At 49.1% G+C, this 22,470-nt stretch overlaps 7 protein-coding genes across 7 annotated transcripts; 3 read left to right on the top strand and 4 right to left on the bottom strand.

The window, feature by feature from the left end:
• Positions 1-33: 33 nt before the first annotated feature.
• AFUA_6G11020 (NAD(P)-dependent oxidoreductase) lies at positions 34-2,395 on the bottom strand. The gene is made up of 3 exons (XM_745895.2): positions 1,862-2,395; positions 1,492-1,682; positions 34-1,296 (listed from the first exon to the last, which is right to left on the bottom strand). Exons 1-3 carry the CDS (start codon positions 2,028-2,030, stop codon positions 559-561), a joined length of 1,098 nt encoding a protein of 365 aa, XP_750988.1. The 5' UTR covers positions 2,031-2,395; the 3' UTR covers positions 34-558.
• A 508-nt stretch (positions 2,396-2,903) lies between these two features.
• Positions 2,904-10,824, bottom strand: AFUA_6G11010 (putative cell morphogenesis protein (PAG1); the record flags this gene model as incomplete). The annotated part of the gene is made up of 4 exons (XM_745894.1): positions 2,904-6,386; positions 6,441-9,758; positions 9,837-10,064; positions 10,120-10,824. The coding sequence occupies 4 exons, from the start codon at positions 10,822-10,824 to the stop codon at positions 2,904-2,906; spliced, it is 7,734 nt and encodes a 2,577-aa protein (XP_750987.1).
• Positions 10,825-11,124: 300 nt separating this feature from the next.
• On the bottom strand, positions 11,125-11,328 carry AFUA_6G11000 (uncharacterized protein; the record flags this gene model as incomplete). The annotated part of the gene is made up of 1 exon (XM_745893.1): positions 11,125-11,328. The coding sequence occupies one exon, from the start codon at positions 11,326-11,328 to the stop codon at positions 11,125-11,127; it is 204 nt and encodes a 67-aa protein (XP_750986.1).
• A 1,264-nt stretch (positions 11,329-12,592) lies between these two features.
• On the top strand, positions 12,593-15,940 carry cprA (NADPH--hemoprotein reductase cprA). The gene is made up of 2 exons (XM_745892.2): positions 12,593-15,209; positions 15,267-15,940. The coding sequence occupies exons 1-2, from the start codon at positions 13,419-13,421 to the stop codon at positions 15,561-15,563; spliced, it is 2,088 nt and encodes a 695-aa protein (XP_750985.1). The 5' UTR covers positions 12,593-13,418; the 3' UTR covers positions 15,564-15,940.
• Positions 15,941-16,118: 178 nt separating this feature from the next.
• On the top strand, positions 16,119-20,103 carry AFUA_6G10980 (DDB1/RSE1 family protein; the record flags this gene model as incomplete). The annotated part of the gene is made up of 5 exons (XM_745891.2): positions 16,119-16,500; positions 16,583-17,253; positions 17,317-19,223; positions 19,286-19,732; positions 19,801-20,103. The coding sequence occupies exons 1-5, from the start codon at positions 16,406-16,408 to the stop codon at positions 20,101-20,103; spliced, it is 3,423 nt and encodes a 1,140-aa protein (XP_750984.1). The 5' UTR covers positions 16,119-16,405.
• Positions 20,104-20,448: 345 nt separating this feature from the next.
• On the bottom strand, positions 20,449-21,024 carry AFUA_6G10970 (uncharacterized protein; the record flags this gene model as incomplete). The annotated part of the gene is made up of 1 exon (XM_745890.1): positions 20,449-21,024. One exon carries the CDS (start codon positions 21,022-21,024, stop codon positions 20,449-20,451), a length of 576 nt encoding a protein of 191 aa, XP_750983.1.
• A 572-nt stretch (positions 21,025-21,596) lies between these two features.
• On the top strand, positions 21,597-22,206 carry AFUA_6G10965 (CENP-S family protein; the record flags this gene model as incomplete). The annotated part of the gene is made up of 4 exons (XM_001481419.1): positions 21,597-21,629; positions 21,695-21,818; positions 21,934-21,967; positions 22,065-22,206. 4 exons carry the CDS (start codon positions 21,597-21,599, stop codon positions 22,204-22,206), a joined length of 333 nt encoding a protein of 110 aa, XP_001481469.1.
• Positions 22,207-22,470: the final 264 nt, after the last annotated feature.

Here is a 22,470-nt window from a genome sequence, read left to right as displayed (position 1 = left end):
GGGTAGCCACCGTTCAAGAATTAGGAAAGCGAAGAGGAAGAGAAGAAGAAATCATTCATTACTTGGAAGAGATCGATGAGTGGGCAAACTGAGGCATCAATATATAGCCTGAAGAACCACATCATGTACCTGTCCATGGCAAAAGACCGTCTGTACAGCAACAATAGGAGGGCGAGACAGCTATCAAGAGGAATCCTACCAAGCGATGCAGGCAACAATGAATGGCAAAGGGGTAGATTCTCCGTATGTCCACCTTCAGACGGCCGAAGCCGCTAAGTCGATAGAGAATGAATAGCCCTGCCCTAGTATAAGTCATACATGTACTGCAAGACACTTAGCTGTAGTACTGAGAGCGTTCTAGCAAAAGCAAAGGTATATGGGACAAGAGCAACAAATCTATCTTTCAGAGCCCAAGCTATAATGATGAAATGACTTTGCGAGATGACGCAGGATGAGAAAGCCCCAGGATGTTCAAAAATGAAAGTCGAAAGCAAACAGCAGGGGGAATCAGAACAGAAGAGACATGCTGAACAGATGGTCTAGCGGATACAACCAGCTCTACTGCTCTGACCTGTCTTGCAGCCACTTGTACACAACAGAGAAGTCCTTGCCTCGGTACTCCTGCTCGACAGAATTGTATACCTCACGAGCAGTTTCAGCTAGGGCCAGGGGAGTGCCAGACTCCTTCGCAGCCGTGATTGCTAACCTGAGGTCCTTTTTCATCAAACCGACTCCAAAGCCGCCCTCATATCCACGCGATGCTGGAGCAGTCTCCACAACGCCTGGAACAGGATTGTTGACTTCCATTGGCCAACAGCGGCCAGTAGAGGTATTGATCATGTCTGCGAGAGATTTGGGATCCAGGCCCCAGCGAGTTCCAAGATTCATGGCCTCAGCTGTTGCGATGTTGTTTATAGCCAAAATGTAGTTGTTGGCAAGCTTACCCGATACGCCTGCTCCGGGAGGTCCCAGATGCCAGGCCTTCTTTCCCATAAGCATGAGAACCGCTCTGACTCGTTCGATGAGCTGGCCGCTTTGAGACGATGCTCCGAACATAAAGCTCAATGTACCTGCACGAGCACCTACTACTCCTCCTGACATTGGAGCGTCGACGAAGTGCCCTGTCCGTGTTGAGTGGATTGCGTTTGCAATCTCCTTGGACGAGGCGGGATCAATGGTTGATGTATCAATGAACAGGCGCTCTTCTTCCAGAGCGGGTAGGTCGCCATGCTTCAAGATTGAATGGAAAACATCCTTAACGTGTTCTGGCTCCGGTAGACTGGTTATCATGACTGTCTGTAAAGAAGGAGCTTAGTACCAGTAAAACTAAGTGAGATACATATATCGGCGTTCCAAAACACCCTAAAGAAAGCGAGAACCACTAGGCCAGCTTCGCACATGCAGTACAGCACCCTCGGCGTATCAGAAAACATGCAGGTTCTAATCTTTGGGCGGAAAGGCGACTAGTAATGAATAGGACGTTTGGCTTACCGACTGCTCCGCAACTTCTCGAGCACTCTGGGCGACCTCAACCTTCATTGTGCCATCTGCAGCACCACTGCTTTTCGCTGCCTCCTTTGTCTCCTCAACAAACCTCGTCGTCGCATTCTCGTTCACGTCACGCACAAGAAGCGTGTCAGTAGCTGGAATTTTGGCACGTAGGTTCTTCGCCATCAAATAGCCTACAAATAAGGAGAGAAAGCAATTAGACCCTTAACCCCTTCGCTTCAGATAAGTGGTCAGAAGAGAACTTGAACGCTGTGATTCAGCATCGCTCTAGGAAATGTAACGCACAGCATCCGTTCGAGAAGGGCTAGTTAAGAACACGAATTGATAAGACAGACAAACTAGGTCAACATACCCATTTGGCCTAAGCCAATGAATCCCCATGTTGCATCACGTTGCAGCGTGGTAGAGAACGTCCTGGCCTGAGACCGCTGGAGCTGTGGCACCGATGACAATGAAGACAGCAACGATTTGGGGACAGAAAATCCCCGGATTCGAAGGGACACAGTGGGTGTGAGACTCATTTTCAGAATTCAACTTTATTAGACTAATCGACCAAATTTACCAACTCTTCCCTGGCTGTATCAGGACGAGCAAAGAGAACGACTGGAGGAATAAGTTGTGATCGGGTAATGATGGATCTACAGGTCAGGTAGACAGGTAACACATCGAGTTCGGTGTTATGATAGTTTCCTGGAGAAGTATTCCCGAGGATCAATTAGAGAGAGCGGGTGAGCATTCTTCTCCGCTGCTTTCCGCGGCTTGCCATGTAGCGAGGGATAGAAGAGTGGAGTCATCACTAGTTTGTAAGACCAGAGAATGCCCCTGCACCCAAAAGAGCACCTTTGCCCATGTCCTTGGACTGTGCTTCTCCACTAATCCGCTTGACGTTCCGTGCGGGGGAACCCACCGCAGAGCGCTGAGAACCGAGCATCACGTGCCACTTGTACTGGTGTATATCTACCTTAGGATTATGGCCAGAGGGCGTCTCCTCTCAGCAGCCGAAACTCTCAGCAGCCGAAATGTGTTATTTGGAGACTAGGTAGTCCAGGTACCCTTTGACAGCAGAGCTTTATATACACAGACGAGTGATGATTCAATGGAACAATATGATAGTATCGAGAGAAACATCATGTCCTTGTCAAAGGCACCTGGACCTCTAGCCAGTACTCAGTGCAATAGCATACACTAGTCTAGATACAATATGGAACGAGTTTGTGAAATGTATACATAAGGTCAACGGACAGAATGGGTATTGTGACTATCAATGTGGTGTTAACGCCCGCCTTATCAATTCAATATGAGAAACCACTTAACAATTGCAGATATATCTTTCCGAGCAAAGTCAAGGATAAAGTGCATGGACTGAGATTGAGACACAGTTTGACAACCGACAGTCACTGTCCTGGTGATGTCGGATTGCTGGTCGGCCCTGTGAGGAATTCCGGTGGCACTTTCGGCACCCGGGGTGAGTTCGCCGTTTGCACAGCTGCACGATGTTGGGCCCTGATCAAGTCACGCTGCCGCTCTTTCTCCCGGTTCGCGGCCGCGCCGCCTGTAAGTCTTCTCATTCCGCTGCGAATCATCGACTCAAGGGATGAAGACCCATCCGTTACACTTCGGCCCTGACTATTATGGAAAACGGTCGGCGGTTTGTTGTTAGTCAGTCGCTCATCAAACTCATAGAGCCCGTCTTCAAACTCGTCATCGGACAAATATGCTGATTCGCTGAACCCAAGCGGTGGAGTGGAAAACTGTACATTGGAGGAGCTTGGCGGATAAAGGTTGTTAGCTGGTGAGGTGACGGAGCGAGCGTGTGTTGTCGGCCGCAACGTGTGACCTGATACCTGGGGCATCAGCGTATTCGGTGAATAGACACCCACACTATCAAAGCGCTGATTCGGTGGTCGGGATTCAGCGAGGCCATTGTGGAACGACGAGGTTGATGCAGTTCGCGCAAGTGATTTGCGCAAAATGGGTGCGGTCTGTTGGTCATAAAGATGCGCGCTCGTGTCCGCATAAGCACCAGTAAAGCCTCGCAACGATGCGTCTGGCATTACATCAAGTCCAGAGTTAATAGGCTCTGTTTCCTCGAAGAAGTCATCGAGACTGTCTAGTTTTTGCACAATGTCTCCCATGTTGCCGTCCATCTGCGTGTCCATTGATTTCATGGTATCGGCACGCATAGGGAAGAATGAATCATTGTATTCATCCGCGTGGAATTCGACTTCCGGTGTAACAGTCTCTTGCACTTCCATAGGGTCCACCTCAGCACAGGTGTAGAATACAGCGTGAACATTATGCCGAGTGACACTTGATTGGGTGGCAGGCATGGGTATGGACCACCCAGTAGGTTCGGGAATGCCATAAAGACTCTGAATCTTCTCGTATTCTTTGCGGATGGCCCGCGAGGACGACGATGAGGCCATACTCATTCGAATGTGATGGCGCTCCATAGGATTTCCGGAAACAGTCATGATGTGATCCATGACTTCCAAGGCTTGAGGGCAAAGTTCGGTCTGTAGAAGTCGTAGGAGCGGAGAAATCAGGTCAGGTCCATGCGAGGTCACCTCGGGCCGCCGCATGTCAATCTCAGGTATCAACACGCAGAGAATCTTCATGATCTTAACGCGAAACCATTTCGTGGTATTTGTCAGGAGGCCCATCAGAAAAATCAGGCTCTGAACGTCCTGACGAGGGAAGTAGTAAGACCGCATCTCTGCAATGATGTGATTTAGAAAATCGTTCTCAGTCTTATATTGTCCGTTGGCGAGCCCGAGAAGAGACGCTGCGAGACGGGGGCATCCTTCTCCCTCAGCAACGCGCGCCAACAACGTAGCACGCGCAAGAGTCTTTGGATCATCAACGTCTGGGTCGAATTGGTGGAGAAAATGAGCCATATTTGCTAGGATTGTAAAAAGCAGTCTGTCGCTATTCCCAATAAGCGCGTTGTTTGGAAGACCACTTAGTCGATGCAGGACATCCAGGGTGCGATTGAGGGATTCTGAGGATTTCAATCCTTTGTAGACCAGGTTTTGGAGCCCGTCAAAGCCGCCTTCCCACTTGGGTGGCTGACCTTGAATGAGCTCGGTGACTACTGCGGGGTCACTCATATCGACACTGTCCAGGAACTTCTCCAGCATTCCAATACTCTCAATGAATTCCGTCTCGTGAATAGTATTGAGACAAGCACAAGTAGTCCAGAATAACTGGGGATAACGCAGCAGGTCAGCGGGGGCAAGAGAGCTAATGATGATTTTCAGAGTTGTTAGAATTTCCATGGAAAAGGTTTGGTAATCTGCCTCTTCATCCGCGATGGTATTTGAGAGCCGGGCCAACATGTCTGCAAGCATCCTCGGGTTAAGGGACGTTGATATGCAGCGGAATACTTGGAATGACCGACATGCCAGGTGTCGCACAGGGCATGAAGTAGCCCAGTTGAGTGCTTCCTTGGCCCAGAGATCACTGACACCCTCGTATGCGAAGCTGAAAAAATTGACGACCTGACGAGTAACAGTGGACATCGAGAGAGGTACTCTGCTGCCATCGTCGCCGTCCTCTTTGTCATTATTGTCTTCGTACTCCCAAACGACCTTCGGGTCACTCTCCCGTATAGATTCAACGAAGTCCTCGATGCCCTGTCGTGTAGCGGCAGGAGCATCATCGTCGATCTTGGCAGCAATCAACTCGTGGATAAGATGGACCAACATCTCTCTAGCTTGCTCTTGTACAGTGAGCATGTAGTGGTCCCATAGAATGAGCACGACGTGAAGCAGTTTGACAACGGCTTCTAATGGAAGGGTCACTGGCGCAACCATTAGATCTACGAGGAAAATAAGTGCCACTTGACCTAGCGAAAGGCCAGCTTGTTTATTGCCGACGGGAAGCACGGTGCCTAGGTCCGCCACATAGGGTAAGCTTTTGACATCCGGTGGAGCTGGGGTAATATCCTTCCTCTCTTGAACCATGTTCTTGGGTACGACCTGCATCAAGAAGAATTCAATGACTTTCGAGCCCGCAGGGGTCCCTGACAAGAAGACCACGACTTGCTTGGCATACTCGACGAAATTCTGCTCTTTGCGTTCTAAGCAGAGACTGATGATGAAATCCAGAACTAGCTGTACGTTCCCACCATGGGGTCCTGTTGCCAGTGCCTGCCAGAGCGCTTGCACCTCGTTCGGTAATATGTTGCCACATCGGATAGTGATCTCGAACAAATTGGCCAGAAGCATGTAGGACTTAGCTGTTGGACCACCATTAGGATCAATTTGCAGCTCCATGGTTTGAACCCAAGGTAAAATTGCGGCCACCATATTTCGCTGGCTATCAGGGCCCACATTCCGGAAATGTAGTGAGAACTCTGAGAACAAGGTGAAGGCCAAATCAGAGTGCTGTTTCGCTAGCCGCCGGGATGTTTCGAATTGAGCGAGCTTGTATACAGCTGTGGTCTTATCAGAGATGCTGATGTCGAAGTCCTGAAGTCTTGAACTCTTTTGCTGACGTTCTTCTAATATGCGAAGAAGTTTGGCAGATTTCATTCGGATCTCGCGCTTCTGATTTCCCAGCGTGACGAGTACAGCGCCCAGGATTCTCCAGAAGCCAAGTGGATAATCGGTATGTTCTATCAGTACTTGAGTCACCACCTCAAAGTAACTTTCCAGCGCCTTCGGCCTTTCCGAGACGTGACACATCTCGATTGCTCTCTCCAGTAGATAAGAATGCTCTTTGTTGTGGATTATCAGGTTCTTGAGCGCTCGTCTACCGATCGCGTGCCACTTATCGCTGAGGGTGTTGAAAATGATATCAATCCAAGAGAGCATTCTTCCCACATCGAATTGAAGCACTGAGCCACTTTCCGTAGTGATACTGATTGGTCCAGCCTGTTAGAGATCAGCCACTGAATGAAGGACCACACTTGTTTTTCAACTACTCACACATAATGAGGCCATTGCACTAAGAGCCGCTGCGCGAAGATTCTTCTTCTCGATCTCCATTGCAGCTGCTGTGTTCCGAAACTCCCCAGATTCAGATTGATGGGCCATGGCGAACTTTCGCATATTCTCTTCTCTTTGAGCAATCTGTGCTTGATTAGGCGAGTACCCGCACCAGTCTTCCATTAGCGAGAAAGCCGATTTTCGTGACTCGAAAGGGATCCAGTGAGACGGGTCTTTGGTCCGATTAATTCCCTCGAATAATTCTTCCATCAAGCCACAGTAATGGAACCGTAGGCGTTGGAATTCCCAGTCATTCTGCACTTCAGCGTCACTTAGAAAGATGCGCAGATCCTTTGTATAAGTGACGAGATTATTGACGATCCAGTCGTCGTTGTACACCTCGGGTTCTCGAAGGAAATGCGAAGTCAACTTGTATACGTGCGTGACCTCTGTCCTCAGGCGATCCGTTTTCCGATTTCGTCTGGGGCTGCTCGGGGATCGATGGTGAGCACCGATGCGAATTTTCGCTTCCTCATTGCATGTCGTTACGGCGTATTGAAGAGACTCAAGAAAAGTGCGATAAAGATTCTTATTGATAGAGCCAAGTGCCATCACAATTGCATTTCGTATAGAGGATCGCTCAGCCGACAACAACGGTATCACAAAAGCAAAGAGGCTTCTGGCGGAGCTGATCTTATCTTGCGACTGCTGAGATCCCTTAGAGGATTTGCGCGCATGTTGGGCATTTGCGAGCTGACTTTGAGACTGCGCACCCACGCTGTTGAGTGTAGTACAAGCCATGACTAGATAGAGCTTCCATTGCTCTATAAGGATTTCCGCAGTCATGTTGCTTCTGCCCAGTGCGCGAGCTTGAGCAGGATCAATGGGCGCATATGGAGGTGGATGCGGACTATCAGCGAGAGCAGTTATAGTTTTATGCATCTGGACGAGCCTCGCACAGACGATCTCTCGTCCCAAAGTCACAGCAAACGGGCAGGTTTCGAAGCTGATCCTAATGATGTTCGGGAATACCTTTGACCATAGAGTCGAGTCGTAAGACACCTCGCTGCTGCACAATTCAATCAAGGTGTTATGGGAAGCGCTCTTCCTCTTCCCCTTCTGAATTCGGCTTCTTTCCGCCACACTTAGCTGTTCATCGTTGACGTTCAGGATTTCATGCGCGTCAGCTTCAAGGACTCTTATAATTCTTGTATTCTCTTTGCCAAGAGCGCGGTCGAACTCCGTGATCAGCCGAAGCACAGTGATTGCAAATGCACGGACCCGTCTCGACTGGGAGCAAAGAAAGAAAAGGCCATGAGACTCGATCTCCTCAACGTGTGCGAGGACAGTAGAGAGGTCCAACTGCAGAGCTCGACTTCCAGTGCCCGATTTGTCCACGGGATCTGTAGTTGCACCTTTGGTCTTTTGTTTGATTTCTTCTATCCAGATCTGCAGTAATTGCACGTACAACCTCAACGTGGACTCGATGTGGCCTGGTCCGAGCATGCCTTCGTCTGACATGGTGGAATATCTTGCGTCAAAGTTGAAAATAAATCTCGCGAAACCAATAGTGACTTGTTGAGCGTGCGACTGTCGCGCGATTGCCTTCAAGGATTCGGCGGAAGAAGAAGCTATGTTCGACTGAACGTGTGCAGTCCCGGTACAAAGTAAATTAATTAGCGAGTTGAATGGGATGCGATCTGATAAGCAGCGGGGGAGCGCCTGTACCGCCACATGAAATAAATCGTAGAAACCCTGCCTTTGATCCCCAATACTTGGATGGTCATCACGCCTTCCGAAGCTAAACGCCTCGGAGATTGGTGTCTTAGGAGTTGTCCCGCCGAACTTCTCATCTAGTGTTGCTTGGCCACCGAATGTGTTGTCGCATAACAGAGTGATCTTGCCAAGGATATCACAAAAACGAGTATAATATTCCTTGACATTATCGCTTAGTCTGGATGTATTGACAGGTAACGATAGTGCTGTATCTTTACTCTCCATAGAACCGGGCAGGCGCGGATCTGTGAGAAGCTGGGGTCGATGTAAATGAGTCGGAGCAGAGATATCAGTGAATGGGTTGGGGATTGAGCCAGTAGGAAATGGAGGGCAGAGCTGATCACAGTTCTCAAGGTCCGTCACTATCGCCAGAAAAGATCTGATACCGATGACCATTTTCTCGGGCTCCATCTGTTCAATTTTGAGCTCTCTTCCGGAAAGAAAAAGGTCAGAGTTTATCAAGGGAAAAATGATGTTGCGGAAGCAGACATCGGGGTGTTTGAAGCCGATCATGCGAACCAGCTGTATGAGGGGCTCGGCAACTGCAGGATCTGTACTCAAGTACGACCTTTTACCAGCTGGCAAGGCTATCCTGGCAACCTCCTCAACTTTTCGGAGGGTCACGGTTGGGGAGTCTGTGTAGCGAAAGAAGTATGTCCACAACAGGCGGCACATAGCTTGGAGGGCCGGGCCCCTTGTTGGACGGTCTTTCAGCCTTGCAGGAAGACTCTGAATAACCGAGAGCCATTGAGACAAGAACACCTCCTTTGAAGACACACACAATAGCAGTACGTGAAGTGGAAAGGCAGCGGCCCAGTGACGGGGCTTAGTGAGCATTTGAGATAGGCGAGATTGAACCAAATCCAGAAATTCTTTCCACTTGGGTAAGCTGAGATCGCAATTCGAACTCGCTGCTACTGGCAAGAGGAGTTTCTCGAAAATGTAACAGTAAGCCTGTTTGACGCGCTGCCCGTGAGCATTGGCAAACAAGCGTGCCAATGATCGCATGAAGTCGCATGATTTACTCCAGTTATCCGAATAGGTCCTGATACGAATGTGTCTCATTCCCAAGATCAGAAGTTCTGCTCGAGAGTCACCCTCCCTTGACGGCCCACGGAGCATTTCTTCCTTCTGATATCGTTCGAGTTCTGCTAAGAAGCGACCAGTGACACTCGTGAAGTTCGTCTCGCTCATGATACCAAGCAACTGGGAATAGATCCGCCAATTAGCCATGCGAAGCGGTGACGCTGATATCTGATCCGGGTCAACCGTCTTGAGTTGACCAAAGACGATGTCCTCCAAACGCTCAGCCATGTCAATCGTTATGGATGCTATATTGCTCTGGTTGAATATCTCAATCAAGACTCTGCAAACAAGATACACGGACACAGTCGCACGGCGCTCAGCTAAGACGACATCTTCTTGCCGTGTTAGGATGGTGCTGGACGTCGTAGAATCTGTTGGTGCTGCCGAATCAACAACGTTCTGGGACGGCTCTGTATTACGGCGCGCGATGGGCACATTATCAGAGGTAGACGGCTTCTGTTTAAGCACGAGTCAGCTTCTGGCTCAACCTTTCAATGCTATATAGACCAGCGGCTTCATGATCTCGTGACATACTTGACTAGCTTGCTTAGCCATTATGGCTGCGTCTCCTTTGGCTTTTCGCCATAGCATTATGGTGTCGATCAACGGCTTTGGTTTCTGTCGAGAGATGTGGCCCAAAGCTGAGATCAATTGATCGAAGTTCGGATCCACGCCAGGACCGCAAACCTCTTCTACCGGAGCATCCGAATGTCCAAGCTTCATAATGGCTTGATTGACCTTGTTGTCTGCCTGACCGACGAACTGAAGAAGCAGTCAGTACGGATTTCTAGCGTTGTGTACAAAATGTCGTGCTTACTGAATTAAAAAGATGGTGCAAGGCATATTCGCCGACAGTCTTGGATTCCGAGTGTTGTTGTCTCGAGTGTGAGCGGCTATGAGAGCGCTCTTTCCAGGATTTTCCAGCCGAGTTCATCCTTCTATGCACCGAGCTCGCCGAGTTTGCGTTGCCGACCTCGCCAGTATCCTGATCCTCGATGGTACTCAAGGTCCCTTGCAAGATATGGCTCGTCCCATTGCCTCCAGGGCTATGATGAATCGTTGGCATCTCGTTCTGATCCAACCGCCCTGCACTACTTATCTCCTGTTCATTTCCAGCGCCGCGGCCGAGGGACGCGATCAACTCTGGACTCAGAGGACTCGTAGAGTTGGAGGAGGCAGCAAAACTCGGATTTCGAGAATGTTGGACGCCATGGACAATCGAAGTCTGTCGGTGGTGACCGTATGAGTTCGAAGGCCTTCTTTCGAGGCTTACATCGTATCCTATACCGGGGCGTGCAGCAGTCGGATCAGGACTTTTCGAATGAGATTGGCCACGACGATTATTCTGAGGCTGTAGCGTCGAGGGGGCTAGAGCGGATGGATCGGCTGCTCTTCCCCTCACAGCGGAGGCTTCTCGACTATGAATGGCGGACGCAGGAGTACTCCTTGTAACCAGGCGTTCTGGTGGGGAGGAAATATTATGGTGCGACGCGAGACTTGAATCGTCAGGGATGAGGGGCATTGTCGTTGGCTGGATGAGCCCAGCTTTACTCGTTGGATGCGATGCTGCTACATACGGGATCAGACGTCAGCAACTCGCAGTCCGCATTCTAATAATATCATGTCGGAGGATATATGACAATAAATCACATCCACTTGTTTGTCAGACGTGCAATACCCAGCAAAGAGGAAAGTGTTTCATGTGGTGAGATTGAGCAAGAAAAGTCCGAAAATGCGGTCACTTACTACTATTGTGCTGCATCATTTTAATTGATCCACAGTCACGCTGTGTTGGAGCTCATATTCACAAGAGCAGAAGAATTCACAGGAACTTGTGAGCAGCACATTGTTGCTCAGCGGCCCTGGAATTAGAAGAGTTGATAGTGCTGGAGGTGGTCTGAAGGCGTGAGTTTGTGATGAGCTGTTTGGGCAGTTGTTTGTTCGTGACAGCGACCGACAAGGCTTGAGCACGGGGTTTCGATGGGTCCTCATCAACATCATGACCGATCGGCTCGATGGCGCTCATCTGAAACTAATGCTATTCGTTTTATAGAAATGAGAATCATATGGCTCTCTCGTAAATATTTCATCGGTCTCATTGCCCAAGGAAATTGTGAGAAGCCTGCTTCGGGATGTTCTTTTACTTTACAAGGATGGTTCGGTGGTTGAGCCTATATATTCCCTCGCTGCTTTGGAGTACGGAGTACATTATATTGCTCCATCCTCCTACGTAGATGGAATCGGACCCTTAATCTTAAGTTATCTCTCTATCGTTATCAAATCAGCCAAACAAAACCTGACTCTCTGTTGCCTAGGAGGAAGCCAATGATCCTGTGTTAATCGCGCATCAGCATCTCATATTGGGTTCTCGACAGTTCTTGATCTTGAAATGGGATTGCCCTCCGAGTTCGTTCATATAAATACACTACTACCGAAGTAGACAAGAGCAAAGGGCATATTCAATATGCTACATCGTTGGGTACCGGATAGAATGACACATGTTGAGAGGGAAAAAATTCAGGAGATCGTTGATATCACGAATAGGTTCTAGGTTGTACGTTCAAGTCAATACTCTTATGCTTTTTAGTAGGTTGTTGCATGAGACTGTTCTAGTTTCCCGCATGATACAACTCTACTTCTATTTCTACAGACTACTCGGTATACCCAAGGAAGAAGACATCTGCTGAAAACCTAATGGTTTAAAGATTGACTGACTGATTCGGAACTCATCAATAAGAAAAGCTTGATGCCAGACTTAATCAAAAAGTAGCACCCGCACTGTGCGGAATCGTCCCGTTCTACTTTCCGCTGCGCAGACAATGATACCCAGGGGGCCAACTTTCACGAGTAGATGAACAACGGAAATGATCAACATCCAGATTTGTTGAAGGCTTGAAGAAAGCCAAGGTAGGTCTCCGGGGCCCAGTTGACAATACCTTGATGTTACGGAGAATCTATCACAGAACTCTCAATCTGATAGGTCGGAATCCGATATCAAGGCGAGGTCTCAATAACGTGTCATTATTCTGTTCAAATATGTAATCTGGGTGGATACAAACTTGAGGGTTGAGAATCGATCTGATGAGTTGATAACTCGTGCTTTATTGTAACCATAGTATCCAATTAGTTTGTCTAGTGTATGCACAATATAGCCATGATGTGTCAAGCATAGGCAGTGCATTATTGAAAATGAACTTGTAGTCTTATTTTCATGCTTGTCTCTCTACAATAAACTGCACTTGAATCGTGGGACAGACCCTGTGATTTACCATTTCAAAGGCGGAACTCGGCTAGCAACGCTTTTCGGCAGGATTAATCGGGAAATTCCCCATATGAAGCCAAACAGTTCCATGTGGGCAACCCGCCAACTCCAGCGGATACGCCACCTCCAGTCTCTTGTGTCCATTGAATTTTTTGCACGGAGTAGTTATCTGAGGGACCGAAGTTCACTTCCGATCCAGACCTAATCGGTAGCCGAAGGTTATCGCTACTGGAAGGATGTACTATATAACAACGTAATCTTCGTCTTCCCCGCCTCCATGCAAGGAGAATCCTGACAGAACACGAAGGAATTCATGTTCTAGGTGTTCTTTCGCGTCCTCACCGAGGCTGTATCCTTTAAATTTCTCCCTTCTGTGTTCCTCATCACGAGTGAGCAGATCTTCACTGCTCAATTTTTTTTACCTTAGGATCGCCCGCCACTATCACCAGAGCCGTCCCCCGGAAGTCCGGCGAGTATCCCCCGAGAGGCCACGCTTACTCGAATTGTTAAGGGGCGGGAAGAAACGATAACCATCCACGCTTATTCCGCTCCGAGTGATGTGGTCCGATTAGCTGAGGACGAGGGCGCAACTCTTACTCATAATCTCACATCCTTCTCTCCCTGGATCTCCATTCGAACTGTCAATCTCGTTTTCTCCCCGTTGATGAGGATCGCCACAGTTGCCCGATCCTTCATTTCTCATTCTTAATTTTTTCTTTGGCTACTTTCTTTGGCTGGGAAGGCCTCGGAGATCGAGAGGGTGCTGGACTTTTTATCACCTTTCCCCTCTCTTTCTTTCTTCTCTGTCCTTCCTCTAGGGACAAGTCTGCTTATTTGAACGACAACAATCCAACATGGCGCAACTTGACACGCTCGATATTGTTGTCCTGGTAGTGCTCTTGGTGGGTAGCGTTGCCTACTTCACCAAGGGCTCCTACTGGGCCGTTCCTAAAGACCCCTATGCCGCAGCGAATTCCGCAATGAATGGCGCCGCCAAAACAGGTAAAACTCGGGACATCATCCAAAAGATGGAAGAAACCGGGAAGAATTGTGTTATTTTCTACGGTTCTCAGACTGGAACTGCCGAAGATTACGCGTCCCGGCTAGCAAAGGAAGGTTCCCAGCGTTTCGGCTTGAAGACCATGGTCGCTGATCTCGAAGATTACGACTATGAAAATCTTGATAAGTTCCCCGAGGATAAGATCGCTTTCTTTGTTTTGGCTACCTACGGTGAGGGCGAGCCAACCGATAACGCCGTCGAGTTTTACCAGTTTATCACCGGTGAGGACGTCGCTTTCGAGAGTGGTGCCTCCGCTGAGGAAAAGCCACTCTCCTCCCTCAAGTATGTTGCTTTCGGCCTTGGTAACAATACCTACGAGCACTACAATGCTATGGTTCGCCACGTCGATGCTGCTCTTACAAAGCTTGGTGCGCAACGCATCGGAACCGCTGGTGAGGGTGATGACGGCGCTGGTACAATGGAGGAGGACTTCTTGGCATGGAAGGAGCCCATGTGGGCCGCGCTGTCGGAATCTATGAACCTGCAAGAGCGCGAGGCTGTCTATGAACCTGTTTTCTCTGTGATTGAAGATGAATCTTTGAGCCCCGAGGACGATAGCGTCTACCTTGGCGAGCCGACTCAGGGTCATCTCAGCGGCAGCCCCAAGGGTCCCTACTCGGCACACAATCCTTACATCGCTCCCATCGTTGAGTCCCGTGAATTGTTTACGGCCAAGGATCGTAATTGCCTTCACATGGAGATCGGCATTGCTGGCAGTAACCTCACTTATCAGACTGGTGACCACATCGCTATCTGGCCTACCAACGCGGGTGTTGAAGTCGATCGTTTCCTCGAGGTCTTTGGCATTGAAAAGAAGCGCCATACAGTTATTAACATCAAAGGTCTTGATGTCACTGCCAAGGTTCCCATTCCGACCCCAACCACATACGACGCGGCCGTTCGCTTCTACATGGAAATTTGCGCACCTGTTTCGCGTCAGTTCGTGTCCTCTTTGGTGCCATTCGCCCCCGACGAAGAAAGCAAAGCCGAGATCGTGCGCCTTGGTAATGATAAGGATTACTTTCACGAGAAGATCAGCAACCAATGCTTCAACATCGCTCAGGCTCTTCAGAATATCACCTCGAAGCCGTTCTCTGCTGTCCCGTTTTCGCTCCTTATCGAAGGCCTCAACAGGCTTCAGCCTCGTTACTACTCCATCTCGTCTTCCTCCCTTGTTCAAAAGGATAAGATTAGTATCACAGCTGTCGTTGAATCTGTCCGCTTGCCTGGTGCGTCCCATATCGTCAAGGGCGTGACCACGAATTACCTACTCGCCCTCAAGCAGAAGCAGAACGGTGATCCCTCACCCGATCCCCATGGTTTGACATATGCTATTACTGGTCCTCGCAACAAGTACGATGGAATTCACGTCCCAGTCCATGTTCGCCACTCCAATTTCAAGTTGCCTTCTGATCCTTCCAAACCCATCATCATGGTCGGACCCGGTACTGGCGTTGCGCCTTTCCGTGGCTTCATCCAGGAACGAGCTGCTCTGGCTGAAAGTGGCAAGGACGTTGGACCTACGATTCTGTTCTTTGGTTGCCGTAATAGAAATGAGGACTTCTTGTACAAGGAGGAGTGGAAGGTATGTTTGCAGTCTTCTTATGAGCACATTCGGAGCCGTTTGTCTGACTCTTAATAGGTCTATCAAGAGAAACTTGGAGACAAGCTCAAGATCATCACTGCCTTCTCTCGTGAGACCGCCAAGAAAGTATACGTCCAGCACCGACTGCAAGAGCATGCCGACCTTGTTAGCGATCTCCTCAAGCAGAAGGCTACCTTTTACGTCTGTGGAGATGCAGCCAACATGGCTCGGGAAGTCAATCTTGTCCTTGGTCAAATCATTGCCAAGTCTCGTGGCTTGCCCGCTGAGAAGGGTGAGGAAATGGTGAAGCACATGCGGAGCAGCGGCAGCTACCAGGAGGATGTCTGGTCGTGATTTGGCTTCTTCGATAGTCTCATCTACCTTTACTAATGCTTCCTGTCATGACATTTCCCTCTTCTCCTTTTCTCTTTTTCTCTGACGCCTAGATGATATCTGCATATATACACCGCCTGGTTTGATTCTTGTTCCTCGTTTTTAGGCGTGTTTTAATGGATGCATGTTGCTCTGTTTTGTGCTTGAATAGGGTCGGCTCAATGATAGATGGCTACGACCATCGGCTTCCAGCAGCTATCGTTGATTGGGAAGGATAGAGAGGATGGAGACATCAAAAGAGGTGACAAGGGGATGAATGAATGAATTCCAGGATATTCTCGAGTCAATATTGGCACAATGAAATTGCACAAATGGCATTGCTCCGTCAGCTTGCGTGTTTGCAATTGCTTGCAAATAGAGATTTGAAGGTGGAACTTAGATCATAGTGGACTTTCTCTCTGAGCTCTAGTGAACATCGTAACTGATTTACTGAAGTGTGCGGATCGGCCCTAGAGTCGGAGATAATAAAAATTCAGGAATTAATTGGAACCCGCAAGTAATCGTCATTCCGTAGGTCGACGTTCGGACCCAATAATGACCCTGGCAGCTTAAGTAGTAGCTCAAGTGAGCTTTTCCATCTTCCTGCATCACCAGCCAAGCCAGCATTCGAGCATCAGTATCATTAACCTGAAAAGCGATGCAGCTTATTATTGCTGTATCTTCTGCACTTGATCCAAGGCTGATCTAAACCTTGTCGCTGGCCGCGTTCACTCTCCTACCATCCCCGCAGTTGTTGGCAACCATCACGAAAAGCCCAATCCCGGAGCTTCTATTGATAGTCCTGGAGACAACGAGTCGGTATAATGGCATACGTCGTGCCGATTCATAGGGCAAGCAGCATTCGTCATGCTCTCAAGCTGAATTTCATGAATCCGGAGGAGGACTGTCTGGTCGTCGCGTTGGTGACCCTTTAGTATCGGTGACTGATCTCAGGCTATCAAATAGAAATTGGCTGACGATCTTCCATTTGCTGATCACAGGAAGTCTAATCGACTCGAATTCTACTCTCCCACGCCAGATGGATTGGATCTTGTGGCCTCGTGCGCCATCTATGCGAGGGTGACAATGCTGGCTCGCCTTCCGGCTCCGGCTAATTCCCCTACGGACCATCTATTCGTCGGCACCGATCGATACACCTACTTCACATTATCTTGGGACAGTTCAGAAAAGCGAGTCCGCACGGAACGTGACTATGTCGACATGTCGGATCCATCATCGCGGGAGTCGCAAACGGGAAACCGATGCTTGATCGACCCAAGCGGACGGTTCATGACCTTGGAAATATATGAAGGTGTTATTGCAGTCATACCGATTATTCAACTACCAAGCAAGAAAAGAGGGAGGGCTGTGGCCTTGCCCTCAGGCCCGGATGCTCCTCGGGTGGGGGAGTTGGGCGAGCCGACAACAGCAAGAATTGAGGAGTTGTTCGTCCGCTCGTCGGCGTTCTTGCATGTGCAAGAAGGCCTTCCGCGCCTGGCTCTACTGTACGAAGATAACCAGAAGAAAGTCAGACTGAGGGTGAGGGAATTACAATACCATGCGGCGACCGGGAGCAACAGCACTGCCGACGCTACATTCGGGGAACCGGCGGACTTTACCCAAGACCTGGAACTCGGGTCTTCCCACCTGATCCCAGTGCCTGCTCCTTTAGGTAACTTACCATAAAGTCTTTGTTGCTCGCGGATGGGGCTGTTCTCCATGCTAACATAGACAGGTGGGCTTCTCATCCTCGGGGAAATGTCAATCAAGTACGTCGACGCAGATAATAACGAAATTATATCCCGTCCCTTGGATGAAGCGACCATTTTCGTGGCCTGGGAACAGGTGGATAGCCAGCGATGGCTACTTGCTGACGATTATGGGAGGCTCTTCTTTCTAATGTTGGTCTTGGACTCTGACAGCCAAGTCGAGAGCTGGAAGTTAGACCATCTGGGCAATACATCCCGTGCATCCGTCTTAGTGTACCTTGGCGGTGGTATCCTGTTCCTGGGTTCGCATCAGGGGGACTCTCAAGTGCTGCGCATCAGCAATGGACCATTGGAAGTGGTACAAACCCTATCAAACATAGCGCCGATATTGGATTTCACGATAATGGATCTTGGCAACCGCTCGAGTGAAAGTCAGACCCACGAATTTTCGTCAGGCCAAGCAAGGATTGTCACTGGCTCCGGCGCCTTTGACGACGGAACACTCAGGAGCGTCCGCAGCGGAGTTGGAATGGAGGAGCTGGGTGTCCTTGGTGACATGGATCATATCACAGACCTGTGGGGCTTACAGGTAGGAAGCAGCGGCGATTTCTTGGACACACTTTTGGTCACTTTTGTCGATGAAACCAGAGTATTCCGTTTCAGTTCCGACGGCGAGGTGGAAGAGATGGACCATTTTCTTGGGTTGAGCCTTTCAGAAAGCACTCTTCTGGCGACCAATCTGCCCGGTGGGCGAATATTGCAGGTCACTGAGCAGAGGGTCCTCATTGCAGAAATAGAGGGCGGAATGGTAATCTACGAATGGACTCCACCGAACCAGTTCATTATAACTGCCGCCTCTGCCAACGATGATTCCATCGTTCTTGTTGCAGGCGGCGAGCTTGTGACAGTCTTGAATATTACCAACGAAGTCCAGGTCGTAACGCAGAAGGACTTTGGGGCAGATAGTCAGATTTCTGGTGTCACAGTACCCTCATCCCCGACTGGGGTCTGCATTGCCGGATTTCCCCAGCTGGCAAAAGTTTCAGTACTAAAGCTTCAGGATCTGTCCGAGCTTCATACGACGTCAGTGGGCATGGCTGGTGAAGCTTTTCCTCGTTCGGTTCTCGTGGCGAATGTGCTCACAGACAGCCCGCCTACTCTCTTTGTTTCTATGGCGGATGGCAGTGTGATCACTTACTCATTTAACACGAATAACTTCTCATTGACTGGAATGACCAAGCTAATATTGGGCTCTGAGCAACCTACTTTCAAGAAATTACCAAGAGGCTCTGGCTTGTTCAACGTCTTCGCTACATGCGAGAACCCTAGCATGATCTACGGCTCAGAAGGGCGGATTATATACTCTGCAGTGAACTCCGAAGGCGCCTCCCGGATATGCCATTTTAACTCGGAGGCCTATCCAGAGTCGATAGCAGTCGCAACATCTCATGACTTGAAAATCGCTCTGGTGGACAAGGAAAGAACAACACAAATCCAAACGCTTCCAATCGGGGCAACGGTCAGACGTGTAGCATACTCGCCTTCTGAGAAGGCTTTCGGTATTGGTACCATCGAGCGGAAGCTTGTCGACGGAACTGAGATCGTCAAAAGCAGATTTGTGCTTGCTGACGAGATATTGTTCCGTCGCCTTGACGCTTTCGAGTTGCGGCCTGAGGAGTTAGTGGAAAGCGTCATCCGTGCGGAGTTCCCGGCGGGCAAAGGTGCAAATGACAGAGATGAGGTCAAAGATCGATTCATTGTTGGGACAGCGTACTTGGACGATGAAGGAGACGAGTCAATCCGTGGTCGTATCCTGATCTTTGAGGTTGACAATGGCCGAAAACTGACTCAGGTTGCTGAGCTACCCGTCAAAGGAGCTTGCCGAGCATTGGCCATGCTAGGAGACAAAATAGTGGCTGCACTCGTCAAGACTGTAAGCGTTCATTCTCCACTGGTCTACCTTCTTCTACGCTACCCTACTAACGCTCCACCAAGGTCGTCGTATATAAGGTCATCAACAACAATTTCGGCGCCATGAGACTGGAGAAGCTGGCCAGTTATAGGACCTCAACTGCACCAGTGGACGTAACGGTGACGGGCAATTTGATCGCCGTCTCTGATCTTATGAAGAGCATGTGCCTCGTGGAGTATAAGGAGGGCGAGAACGGCACGCCAGATACAATGACAGAAGTTGCGCGCCACTTTCAGACTGTATGGGCCACTGGTGTTGCCAACATTGCACCGGATACTTTCCTGGAGAGTGACGCCGAAGGTAATTTGATTGTCCTTCATCGTAACACCACTGGAGTTGAGGAGGATGATAAGCGTCGCTTGGAAGTGACGGGTGAAATCTCGCTGGGTGAGATGGTCAACCGCATCAGACCGGTCAATATCCAACAATTGGCTAGTGTGGCTGTTACTCCACGAGCATTCTTAGGCACTGTGAGTTTCTCTCTTTTCCTTCTCACGAATTCTGCGAGACCGACTGACCGAACCAATCACGACCACAGGTGGAAGGTTCTATTTACCTATTTGCTATCATCAATCCCGATCACCAGGACTTCTTGATGCGTCTGCAAGCGACAATTGCAGGAAAAGTCGAGTTGGTTGGAAATATTCCATTCAATGAGTTCCGAGGCTTCCGCAGTATGGTGCGTGAGGCTAAAGAACCGTATCGCTTCGTCGATGGAGAGCTCATTGAGCGATTCCTCACTTGTGAGCCGAGTTTGCAGGAAGAAATCGTCAGTACGGTGGGCAAAATGAGTGTAGACGAGGTAAAAGGGATGATAGAAGCACTCAGAAGACTGCATTAGATACCTCTTTTGCTTGGTACATTTCTCCGAGTCCATCTTAGAACGAGCTCTCCTTGATGATGATACTCTTCACCATTGCATGGCTTGATGATAGAATATTGACATTGAATTTTTGAAAATATTGTTGAGATACGTAATCTATGGGTGTCTATAAACGCATGAGCCGTGACCGTCCACGTCATCGCTGGTACGTGAACAGAGCAACAACAACCAGACGTGAAAAATAAATCAATTATACAGCGGGTGAAGGAAAGCGGGTATTAAAAAGAGTAGTAGGAATAAACCCAAGAGCGACGTGACCAGCTTTGAAGTCGATAAACAGCACCGAGAAATGAGGTCTACCTCTCACTCCTCTTTCGTTTCCTCCTGCTTCTTCTCATCCTCTGATTCACTCCAATCAAGCAATTCAAGGAGCTGCTCATCGGACAGTTTCTCCGTCCGCTGCTCCGCTTCCCGCTGCAGCTCCTTCATATACTTCTTCTGGCGCTTTCTTGCGTTCTTCCCCCACTCTGGCACACCACTGGCGGTAGCAAAGTCCTCGCCGCTCTCGATCTCATCGTCCGTATTCTCAACCTCGCCTAGCACTTTGCCGCCACCGGTGGCGCCACCACGCAGTGCATTAGCTGAAATCTTGGCCTTATTCTTTCTCTTGGCTTCCCGCTCTGCCTTTTCCTTCTCCAATTGCTTCTTGCGGTCTTTTTCGGCCATTTTGCGGAACCAAGCTTCGATGTAAGGACGGATGAGGATGTAAACAACGACAATGACGATGATTTTCGTCCAGCGCTTGGCGCTCATTTCAACGAATGATCTGTACAGATTCTTGAAGAAGCGTCTGAAAACTGTTTCGATGAAGGTGTAGAGTTGGCTGAAGAAGTCGTTTAGGGCGTCGGATACGACGGAGGAGGATTCGGAGGTCGCCATGGTGGATGGTAATGATTAACAGTCTCTTCTCTCTCTTGTGAGACTGGAGGGAGGTCTTGTAGATGATTAAACCCAAGGAACTGGACACAAGGAGAAAGGGTAAAAAAAAATTATCCCAATGCCAATCCTGCGAAGAAGCGGGTCGGAGGGGAAGGTGGTACGGAGTAGCAGAGATAAGAACCGCTTTCGTTGCGGGATTTATTGTTGTCCCCAAAAGAAAGACACGGCCACAGAGCCTGCTAACCTTTGTCACAAAAAAGCTACAATAGAAATCTTTCTGCGATTGAGCAAACACCTTGGAAAAGGAGTACCTGAAGTCTCGATGGTCTTCAGAGAGCAGAATTCCGTAAAAGGTAATATTCTTTTGCGGGTTAATGGTTTCTATGCCGCAGGCACGTGACTGCGACCAACACGCAAAACGTAAACGGGCGTCTGAAACCCCACGACGCGTCCTATCTTTACCGTAGTATATGTTGATACTTTTGTGGGATCAGGGAACCAGCGAAGTGGAACTGTATCGTTCTTATCTGCACAAACATTCGTATAGCGACTTTACGTTCTGGCCACGAAAAATGGATCCGAATGAGGAAGTTAGCCTTGAAGAGGTATGCAATATCTACCTAGATCACGCGCTTCAAGGAACGTTGCAGTTGCTGATTTAGCGATCTAGCGTTTGAAATCCGCTCTTTGGCTCTCCATTGGCAAAATTGTTGACGAGGAAACCATCAAGCTCGGCGTCAATGCTACTCCTCAGTTCATTGGAGCTTTGACAGAGATGGTATGGACTCAAATTGGTATGTGTATCATGTTAACCTGCTTGTCTGCGCCCCAACTCGCTACAGGCCGAAGACCGTGTGTGATATACTTGATCACTTGTAGATTGAAGCTGATGGTGTCTAATCTTTACAGAAACCGTTAGTCAAGATCTGGAGTTCTTTGCCAAGTGAGTTATCCTTGTCTGCGCTTATCGAATGAGTGTTATTGTGTTGCAAATTTGCTCTGTGCATGGATGCTTCGTCCTGGGATTTTCCTGAGCACAGACTGACAAGGTGCCTCCGACGCAGACATGCCGGCCGCTCTACGATCAATGTCTCTGATGTGATGCTGCTTGCGCGCCGCAACGAAGGGTTAGAATCTATTCTTCGAGCTTTTGTCGATCAGCAGCGAGAAGAGGAATCCTGATCCAATGCGTGTAATCGTGCCGTCTAAGGCACAAGTCTTGCACATCATGGTGGATTGTTTCTCATTTTGGATCGAATACGCCAGTCAAAACCTAACCAGTCCCCATTCACAAAAGGTAAGACACTTCTGAACTGTTTTCGAGTGAACTGATGGCGCAATTACTTATGGTGAAGCTAGCGGATGTATCTGCGCCTGTTATAGTGGGAGCCCGCCAAGATATCTGCCAAGTTTCATTATGACGCCACTTCCCCACATTATGCCCGC

The sequence above is a fragment of the Aspergillus fumigatus genome, chromosome 6 (assembly GCF_000002655.1).
Source record: "Aspergillus fumigatus Af293 chromosome 6, whole genome shotgun sequence".
In the NCBI taxonomy this organism is placed as follows: Eukaryota; Fungi; Ascomycota; class Eurotiomycetes; order Eurotiales; family Aspergillaceae; genus Aspergillus; species Aspergillus fumigatus.
Note: the sequence above shows the minus strand (reverse complement) of the source record. Positions and strands in the feature narration are given on the sequence as shown.